The sequence below is a fragment of the Vicia villosa genome, linkage group LG1 (genome assembly GCF_029867415.1).
Source record: "Vicia villosa cultivar HV-30 ecotype Madison, WI linkage group LG1, Vvil1.0, whole genome shotgun sequence".
Lineage (NCBI taxonomy): Eukaryota > Viridiplantae > Streptophyta > Magnoliopsida > Fabales > Fabaceae > Vicia > Vicia villosa.
Window position 1 is genome coordinate 250990137 of NC_081180.1, and position 10249 is coordinate 251000385.

The 10249-nt window shown below is 33.6% G+C and overlaps 1 protein-coding gene across 1 annotated transcript; it reads left to right on the top strand.

Moving 5' to 3' along the window:
• Positions 1 to 1874: 1874 nt before the first annotated feature.
• LOC131645173 (uncharacterized) lies at positions 1875 to 9134 on the top strand. The gene is made up of 20 exons (XM_058915834.1): positions 1875 to 2225; positions 2340 to 2472; positions 2617 to 2753; positions 2842 to 2887; positions 3898 to 4110; positions 4215 to 4718; positions 4828 to 4962; positions 5074 to 5289; positions 5375 to 5464; positions 5637 to 5881; positions 5986 to 6074; positions 6481 to 6521; positions 7087 to 7117; positions 7219 to 7341; positions 7415 to 7632; positions 7711 to 7806; positions 7904 to 8016; positions 8188 to 8323; positions 8468 to 8572; positions 8680 to 9134. Exons 1-20 carry the CDS (start codon positions 1951 to 1953, stop codon positions 8878 to 8880), a joined length of 3147 nt encoding a protein of 1048 aa, XP_058771817.1. The 5' UTR covers positions 1875 to 1950; the 3' UTR covers positions 8881 to 9134.
• Positions 9135 to 10249: the final 1115 nt, after the last annotated feature.

The following is a 10249-nucleotide window of genomic DNA, read 5'->3' on the forward strand; positions in this document are numbered from 1 at the left end:
AAGTCTTTTAAACATATTAAAAAACAAATAATTAAATTAACCTAACATGCATACCATAAGGCGGAAAAATTGAAACAATGATATTCGTAAATCCTATATTTAGAAACAACTAAATCAACTATTCAAAAGACATAAATGATTCATGACCTTTTTGCTTTCTTGCAGTATATTTCTGCTTAATTTATAGGGTCCTATTTATAAAACATAATTAATTTATAGATTCATTGAATAATAAATGTAAAATTCTATTGTTTGAATTTGAGAATAATTGATGGATATTCCATTCTATTTCATATCATTTAATTTTCTTTGTATTCTATAGGGTATATGGAAAAATAGGTCTTCCTTTTCCATTTTTAAAATTTTCTTATAGTCAAGATATTCTTCTTTTCTTAGGCTATGTTTGGGAGTTTGGTGAAGAAGAAATAAGAGAATTTTAAAAAGTAAGGATTAGGTGAGAAGAATAGAAAGATTTTTGTTGGATGAGTTTTGGAGGGTTTTGTTTTTTTTTGTATCACCAAAAATCCTGTAAATTTGGGAACTTAAAATTTGTAGAATGATAGTTTTGGTGCGTTTAGACAAATTATTCAATTATAACTCTAATGTTATAGAATTACAAAAACAATTTCAAAAACTAAATATATTTTATCATTCTAAACAAATTTTATTTTTCAAAAAATATTAAAAAATGTTCTATATTATTTTAAAAAGTTATTTTTTTAATCCCCCTTCCCTCCAAACTTCCAAATAAAGTTGTAGAAATTTTTGGCTCTTCACCTCTGTTTTTGTTCTTTTTTTTTTTTTTTTGTGTGGAACCAACTTCTTTGGTCTTGTATCACAAATTTTGGCAATTTCTTTTTTCACTCTTATGGCGTGGTTCACACCTCTGCAAATCCGAAATTACTCTCAAAATTTTTTAGAGATACATTTTCAAACGCACCTTAAATCATCTCATCCTTCATAAATCAAGCAACTACCTCATTTTTGCCAAAAATTGGTATGAAGATGCATCTCAGAAATTTTATGGTGAATTCGGAGATGTATTTTGGAAAATACCTCTGATCCCATTTACTACACGTTTTTCATTGAAACTGATGTCGTTGATGGTGACTTTGTGTCGATTTTATCCAATATTAGAATCATAGGAACTGTATCTTCGTGTTCTGCCCTTTGCATTCATGTGTATTTGGCCTTTACGCGACCTAGCGTAAAAAACTCGGTTTTCTAAAAAAATAACTCTGAATAGAAATTTCACCGGATCAAAACTCTAAATTCTTTGATTTTCTATTTTATTTCATTTATTTTTTGTTTTCATATTTTTGAAAAAATCTAAACTTTTTAGACTTAATTTGATTTTTAATTGTATATTCAAATTTTTTACTTTAATCGTTTTTCTATTTTCAATTATTTTTTTCCATAGAAATATTATTGATATTTACCTATTTGTTGTATTGTTGATGCACGAATATTATAACTTCCTATTCATATACACTTAATATTAAATAAAAAAACACAACAAGACATTTTACATAAATACATATCTGGAAATATTAATTTTAAAAAGAAAATAGAATTTGAGTTAAAAGGTAGTGCAGTAAAATAGTTTTACACTGTCATCCAATAGAAAATCATAAATGTGCCATGTCATTAAGTTTTTTTTAAATAAAAAAATGATTTAATTGGATACATGGGTGGTGATTGGTTGACAGTGTAAAAATATTTTACACTGTCAGTGCATCACCCCTTTTCTCATAGAATTTATATTCAATTATGAAATTAAATAAAATAGAATGACTCGTTCTAAAAACGGAAAGCTTTTTCGGAATTTCACACCAAAAGTGTGTGAGATGGTATAAATAGCCGAAATTTCGAAAGTCATTCATTTTACCTTGTATTCCTCTCTACTCCGCTTCAAAGCAAAACCCTCACACAGAGGCGATATACTCAGCGATGGCGCAGTCTCTGGAGCTTTTGCTGATTCAGTTTCTGACGCCGGACAACGACGCTCGCCGTCAAGCCGAAGACCAAATCAAACGCCTCGCCAAAGATCCTCAAGTCGTTCCCGCTCTCATTCTCCACTTACGCACCGCCAAAACCCCTAACGTCCGCCAACTCGCCGCCGTTCTCCTCCGTAAAAAACTCACCGGTCATTGGTCCAAACTCTCTCCTCACGATAAACAACTCGTCAAAGATTCACTCATCCAAAGCATTACCCTCGAACACAGGTTCTAAATCATCAATTAATCACTTAATCAATCAATTAATTACCTAATCAATCAATTAATTACCTAATCAATCAATTAATCACTTAATTAATCAATTAATCTTGTTAATTACAGTCCTCTGGTTAAGAAAGCGAGTGCGAATGTTGTTAGCATTGTTGCGAAGTACGCCGTTCCGTCCGGCGAGTGGCCGGAGTTATTTCCGTTTCTCATTCATAGTAGTCAGAGTCCTCAAGAGAATCAACGTGAGGTAAGTGTACATGTAGATGTATTGTAGTGAGATTAGAACAACTATGTATGTTTGATTTTACTTGAATATTTCATTATTTGATGTTGCTATGTGAAATCTGTAATAGAATTTGATCTAGTTTTGTTGATTTTGGAATGTTGTTAGGTGGCATTGATTCTGTTTAGCTCGTTAACTGAAACGGTTGGGAATGCTTTTCGGCCGCATTTGGCGGATCTGCAAGCTCTTTTACTTAAGTGTTTGCAGGATGAGACTAGCAACCGGGTTCGAGTTGCTGCTCTCAAGTAAGTGTATATGCGTGCGAACTTGAAAGAAATGATTTATTAGAGTTTTCTGTTTTTGCTTATGAAAAACTGCGCTAAATTTTGCCAGGGCAGTGCGATCTTTTATGGAAGTCACTCATGATGGGGATGAAGTGGTATGTATGTCTGTGTTGTTCATGTGATTGAAATGTTTATTGTTTCTGTTAAATTTTTGTATTTTTTTTCTTCTTGTTAGTAAGCTATGTGCATTTCATTGCCAGCCAGTATTTGTTGAAGGATTTTTGTTTTAAATTCAGAAATTAATACTAATCAACCACCTCTAACTGATCTACTAATCGGCTAGCTAACAGAAAAAACAACTGTCCTTGTTTTATCCGAATCTATCATAATGATACATCCTAAAAGTGACACATTGATAGAATTGAATTAAATCTCTTTATTGCAATCAACTCGCGTTATAGAACTGTTAGAATATAAGTACATATCTGTATATTCTAACTAACAAGAACCATTAGAAAAAAGGTAAAATGAAGGAGAATAAGAAGAACAAACAATGCTTAACAATGTCAACTCTTCCAGGAAAATATGCATTAAATTTGAAGTATCAAATACTCTTTGATATATCATAGGACTTGTAAAAGTTTTTTTTGTTGAGCTTATGCTAGTCAAGGAATTGTCGTAAGGACCCCAAGAAGTATGTTGACACAGGAAGGATATTAGGAGTTTTATTTATTATGAATGGCTTCTTAGACAATCAGCATTTTTAGGTATTTAATTTACTTTGTTGGTGTTAATGACAATGTTATGAATTGTTTCTTAGACAATCAGCATTTTAGGAATTTAACTTAACTTATAGGGTCTCTCAATGAAAAATTGTTGTGCTCACTGTTCAATATTTTGCACCAGCATGAGCTGTAGTAATTTTTAAAATAAAACACAGCATGTGTTATCTGAAATAACTTCTCACCCAGCAATAATTTTTTCTCATGATGTTAGACATCATAGGTGGTATTAGTAACTCAACAGTGATGCTTTATTATCCATTGCATTCAAGCTACAATGAAATCAGATAGAGGCTTGTAATCAACTTTTCAGTTCAGTGTATTGTTTCTTATATTGTTGTGTTTACTTCAAGTTTTGCTTACTTCAATTTTATCATATACAGATTAGGTTTCGTGAGTTTATTCCAAGCATCTTACATGTATCAAGACAGTCACTTGCCTCTGGAGAAGAAGATGTTGCCATATTTGCTTTTGAAATTTTCGATGGGTTGCTTAAATCTCCTGCACCTCTTCTTGGAGATTCAGTCAAATCCATAGTACAGTTCTCGCTTGAGGTTTGCTCAACTCAAACTTTGGAGTCTAACACACGCCATCAGGTTGGTCTGATTCATAGAGCATATCTCCATGACTTTTTAGTTTTTATACTCTTGCTTTCAAAATTGTTTTGCTCACTAACTATGTTACTGGCTTTATTTAACAGGCAATTCAGATTATTTCTTGGTTGGCAAAGTACAAGTCCAATATTTTGGAAAAGCATAAGCTGATCATCCCTATCTTACATGTTTTATGCCCTTTGCTTGCTGAATCAACTCATGAAGATGAAGATGATGATCTTGCACCTGATCGAGCTGCTGCAAAAGTTATTGATACAATGGCTTTGAACATCCCAGTGCATGTTTTCCCACCTGTTCTTGAATTTGCTTCTGTAACCTATCAAAATGCAAACCCAAAGTTTCGAGAAGCAGCCGTTACTGCATTGGGTGTCATTTCTGAAGGTTGTTTGGAACTCTTGAAACATAATCTGGAGCCTGTTCTCCATATTGTCCTGGCAGCTCTCAGGGATCCCGAACAAATGGTCAGAGTAGCAGCTTCTTTTGCTTTGGGTCAATTTGCTGAGTACTTACAGCCTGAAATCGTGTCCCATTATGAGAGTGTCCTTCCCTGCATTTTAAACGCTCTTGATGATGCATCTGTTGAAGTGAAGGTATACATTTGGAGATGGGAATGGTTTATCAATATAATAGAATAATAGATGATCTGCTACTACCAAACAAAATGTTTGCACTTAAGAGCATTGCATTTAATTTATGCAGGAAAAGTCATACTATGCTTTGGCTGCTTTTTGTGAGAACATTGGTCATGAAATCCTTCCCTTTCTAGATTCGTTAATGGCAAGGCTTTTAGCATCTCTCCAAAACAGTTCTCGCATTTTAAAAGAAACATGCATGGTATGGGGAGGATTCTGTTTGCTGCAAAGATTGCTATAATTACGATGAAACATCTTTTAAGTACTTATTATGATATTTAAATCTTTACTTTCCTCCTTGACACCCTTGCAGTCTGCTATTGTTTCTATTGCTTCTGCTGCAAAGCAAGCTTTCTTTCCTTATGCTGAAAGGGTATTAGAGTTGATGAAAAACTTCATTGTGCTAACTAATGATGAGGATCTCCGTTCACGTGCAAGAGCAACAAAACTAGTTGGAATGGTTGCAATGTCTCTAGGGAAAACGAGAATGGAACCAATATTACCTCCTTATATAGAAGCTGCAATTTCTGTAATTACCTTTAAACTTAACACTGTTGCTGATTTTGCATTTTACCTTCTTACTGGAATAATATGATTTCTTTTGTTATTTTTAGGGGTTTGGTTTGGAGTATAGTGAGCTTCGGGAGTACACTCACGGATTCTTCAGCAATATTGCTGAGATTTTGGGTGACAGTTTCGCACAGGTCTGTTTATATTGACTTAATGTAATTCCTATATCATGCTTGCTCTTACTAGTGAAAATTTGTATTTGTAAACAGGATCTTTCTCATGTTGTGCCTCTTGCATTTATATTAACTTAATGTAATTCCTATATCATGCTCACTCTTACTGGTGAAATTTTGTATTGGTAAACAGTATCTCCCTCTTGTTGTGCCTCTTGCATTTACTTCCTGCAATCTTAATGATGACTCTGCTATTGACACTGATGATTGCAACGATGAAGTTGCCAATGGATTTGAAGGAGTTTCATCTGATGATGAAGCCCGTGACGAGCTAAGGGTTCGTAATATAAGTATTCAAACTGGAGTATTGGATGAAAAGGTAGCTGCATCCCAGGCCCTTGGTTTATTTGCACAGCATACAGCCATCTCTTATGCTCCGTATCCTTTGGCTGGATTACTTTTTACTTTCTTTTCTATAGTTGTTCCTTTATGACAGAAATAAACACTAAAAGTTAATATTTGATTTCTTAAATCATGATAAGCTATTTGGAGGAGACACTAAGAATCTTGGTTAAACACTCCTGTCATTTTCATGATGATGTTAGACTTCAGGCAATCACTGGTTTAAAACGTAGGTGGAAATTACTTTCCTTTTATTTTAACTGTGTTTATTTGTTTTGACTACTCTTGTTTTCTGCAGTTTGTTTCGTGCTGTTAATGCATGACAGGAGTCTTATACTTTTCTTAAGTAATTGTTTCTGGTTGTTTCAGCATAAAAATGTGTTTAAAATTGTTCTTAATAACTCAGACCCAATAATCCCATGCCGATACATTAAACCTAGCACTCAAACCATAAAGAAATAATCAGTGGAAGTAAGCTGACAGTTTTTCATGATATTTTACCTTTTTTACTCACAAGGATTCATATATGCACTTATGCCTATGTTATATGTGCTCTCAAATATCTCAGTTTTATTTATTGACTATGTATATATTATAATCATTGAATACTGATGTATATTTGATTTTAACTGCAGATACTTTAACTGCAGCCCATGCAATATTCCAAAGCCAAAATGTAAATCAATGCTCCCTTGCTTCTTTTCTCATTTCACCATTTCCTTTTTCAAAATTTAACTTTTTATGTTTACCATATACTTAAGTTGAGTTTTAACTTTTACCGTTATATTACAAATGCCACACGGGGGAAAGTAAAGGAAAGATAGAATGTGAGAGAAAAGTTTAGACAGAATCTAAGAGTTGCTGGCTGTAAACTTGATCTAAAATTGTCGATTCTAGTAGATAAGTGCTAATAATTAACTAATGCTAACTAACTATACCAGAATTGCTAACTAGGAACTAAATAAGCTTCTTAAAGCATCTAGACAACTGTACCAGCTAAATGCTCTACTAGAAGTCTAGACCAAAAGTTTGACACGTTTCTCATAAACATACTTCTTTCTAACTCACTATCAGTGTGAGTATCCATTTTGGTTAGTCAGCCATTGTTTTGCTTTTCATGATTATCATGAGAGGGCCACCACATAGTATGTGACAAAATGTGTTTTCTCTGAATTTAAATGCTCGCTCTTTTGTTCTAAGCATTTTTCTTACATCAAAATGACACTACCCTTACTTTTCAGGAGAGGTCTGCCAAAGCAAAAGAAATTCTTGGTGAGAACATTAATTGGGGTCTGGAAAAGCAATTTTTTAAAATTGTGTTATTGTCATCATAAGCTGTTGATTTTAAATATTTTGTCTTATTGATTCCACAGATACTGTGATGAATACTTTCATCAAGACTATGGTTGAGGATGAATACAAGGAAGTGGTTGCTCAAGCTTGCACTAACGTGACTGACATCATTAGAGATTATGGCTATGCAACTCTTGAGCCATGTAAGCATTGAGTTACCTATCGCCTAATGTTATTTTGCTGAGCTAAGGCTAATGTGAGATTTTTTTATACCAGACTTGCCCAAGCTTGTACATGCAATTTCACTGTTGCTCCAGGAGCAATCTTCTTGTCAGCAGATAGAGTTAGACAGTGAAATTGATGACGAAGATAGGTCACATGATGAAATTCTTATGGATGCAGTTTCTGATCTTATTCCTGCATTTGCAAAGGCCATGGGTGCTCAATTTGCTCCCATTTTTGTAAATCTATTTGATCATTTGATGAAATTTGCAGTGAGTTTGCAACCAAAAAGTTGTACACTTAGAATGTAGAATTAAATCATAAACTAATGTTCTCACTTTGAAATGCAGAAAGCTTCCCGTCCCCCTCGAGATAGGAACAGGGTTGTTGGGGTCCTTGCTGAAGTTGCTGAGAACATGGGTTTTCCTATTGCAGACTATGTGGATGTAATTCTGTTGCCTTTTTTGGATTTTTAATTTAATTTTATAAATTTTAGCATTCTGAGAATTGTTTGTTTTGTAAAATGTGATATTATTTTCTCAGCGAGTAATGCCTACGGTGCTTACAGAATTAGCATCATCTGATGTGGCAAATAGATGGAACGCCGCATATTGTGTTGGGGAGTTGTGCAAAAATGGTGGCGATTCAGCTTTGAAGTATCCTGTTCATGCTACCCTTTTGACTGATATACACTAATCTTTCTATTATTTTAGGTTAGCTTATGAGGGTTGGCTTACATGATTATTTATGTCAATCAATTTTAGTGACATATCCTGTTTTTATGGTTAAATCTTGTATACCTTGCATTTTCTTTAATCCAATACTAGATACTTCGACAACATATTACGTGGGCTTCGCCCCTTGTTTGATGAGTCTGAGCCTGATCATGCAGTGAGGGATAATGCAGCCGCTGCTGTGGCAAAGATGATTATGGTGCACCCTGAGTCTGTTCCTTTAAATCAGGTGGTTTCCTGCTTTATCTGTATTACTTTCCGCTCAATTAAATATGAATTTATCAACTTATAGCATGTTGCACCTCTAATTTTGTTGTTTGTACTCGGTAAATGTTTTCTTATTGGATGTTGTCTACGCATGTCTCGGTTCTAGGTTCTTCCTGTTTTCTTGAGTGTTCTTCCTTTGAAAGAAGACCACGAGGAGTCCATGGCTGTCTATAGTTGTCTCTCCGCCCTTATATTCTCATCAAATCCACTGGTAATTGTTTCCTGTTAGAAATTGAGATTCTTTCTTTGTTTTGGTGTTCCTTAAGCAGTAATATTGTCCTAACTAACTATGCTTCTCCATTTTTAAATGCAATGCAGATCGTTTTACTTATCCCTGACATAGTTAATATTTTTGCTCAAGTGGTGACATCACCTATTGAAACATCTGAAGTCAAAGCTCTTGTAGGCAGAGCTTTTTGTCATCTAATTTCATTATACGGCCAACAAATGCGACCACTTCTAAGCGCCCTCTCATCAGATCACGCAAATGCACTGTCAACATTTTCCTCAATGGGTTGACTCTGCGAATAATGAGCAAAGTGAAAATTTTATCCAATTCTTTGTTTTACCTATAAAGCATTTTTGAACAAATGTCTTGTTTAATAGTTAAGTCAATATAAAATCGATGCGCCTTTGCTAGGCGACTCTGAGCAACTTCAAGTTAAGACCTTTGCTAAAACCACTTACCTTAAAACTATCGACTTGCTTGCTTATGAATACTACTATCACTGTATAACTCATTACTCGAGTCATTTTTCTCCTTTTCTCCTACATTCATATTTTGTTATTAACTACTGATTGGATTATCGATGTTAACACATTTATTTATTTATTAAGACTGTGTTGCATGGCAATCATTTCTGTAAACATATGAATTGTTAGTAAGCAAGCAGGTGAGGAGAATGTTCTTGGATTTCAGTAAACATATGAAGATAAGGAAAACAAGATTTGGTATATGGTGAAAGTGGAATCTTGTTGAGGTATTTTCAACGTCAATTAAAATTTACATGATAACTCATTTTTTCACTATGCTATACAATTGAAGATTGCTTATTGCACCCTTGTGAAAAACAAAAATTAATGTTCCTAGAATATGGGTATGCATTTACAAACGCACTCCATCCACACCATATTCATTCGTAAGTGAGCCATAGTCTCATGTTAACAAAAAATAGTATAGAGATGCATCTCGATAAGAAAATGCAAAAATATATCTCTAGATGAGTTTTTAGTTTAATACATGTTGGTTCTCCCAGTTTTCTCGTTTATAGTAAAACATATCAAATTACTTTCTAAGCTACTTCTCTAATTCTCCCAAATTCACAATTTCTCAAGTCACTGCCCAAAATTTTCTATTCCATCCAATCCAAGTGTATCAACCACTTCTCAACATTCTTTCAATCAAGTGCTTCCACTACACAAGTAAAAATATATTAATGATTCCATTGTACATAGCCTGAAAAAGAGGGGGCTCCTTATTTTGGAGGTTGAGCTTTATAAATTATAAATGTCATATTTTTATATTTAATTAATGTTGTAGATATTATAACATTTTAAAACACGAAACTAATAAGTAGGGGTGTAATATGATAGGTTTGAATTTATTTATGGTCAAAAAAATGTCTGAATCAATGATATCTATATTGGTTAAGTTTGATTCAATTTTTAAGATATTTTTTAAAACTGGAACTAAACCAAACTAACCGGTTTTGTTCAAATGGTTTGGTTCGATTGATCGGTTTTCAATGTTGTTTTTCAAACACAGTAATCGTCAATGTCTTCTCCACTATCGTGTTTTTTGGGTGTATTTTATGCTATTATTTTTTAAACTAATATATTTCTTGTCATTTATTTCATACTCTACTTTTACAAACAACTTACAATTTGC

What these genes read in the sequence shown, in the direction of transcription:
- LOC131645173 (XM_058915834.1), top strand. Translation starts at nt 1,951, where the DNA reads ATGGCGCAGTCTCTGGAGCTTTTGCTGATTCAGTTTCTGACGCCGGAC. An exon ending in AGTCTAACACACGCCATCAG is followed by an intron (nt 4,111 to 4,214) that starts GTTGGTCTGATT and finishes TTTATTTAACAG; the next exon opens with GCAATTCAGATTATTTCTTG. An exon ending in TATTCTCATCAAATCCACTG is followed by an intron (nt 8,573 to 8,679) that starts GTAATTGTTTCC and finishes AATGCAATGCAG; the next exon opens with ATCGTTTTACTTATCCCTGA.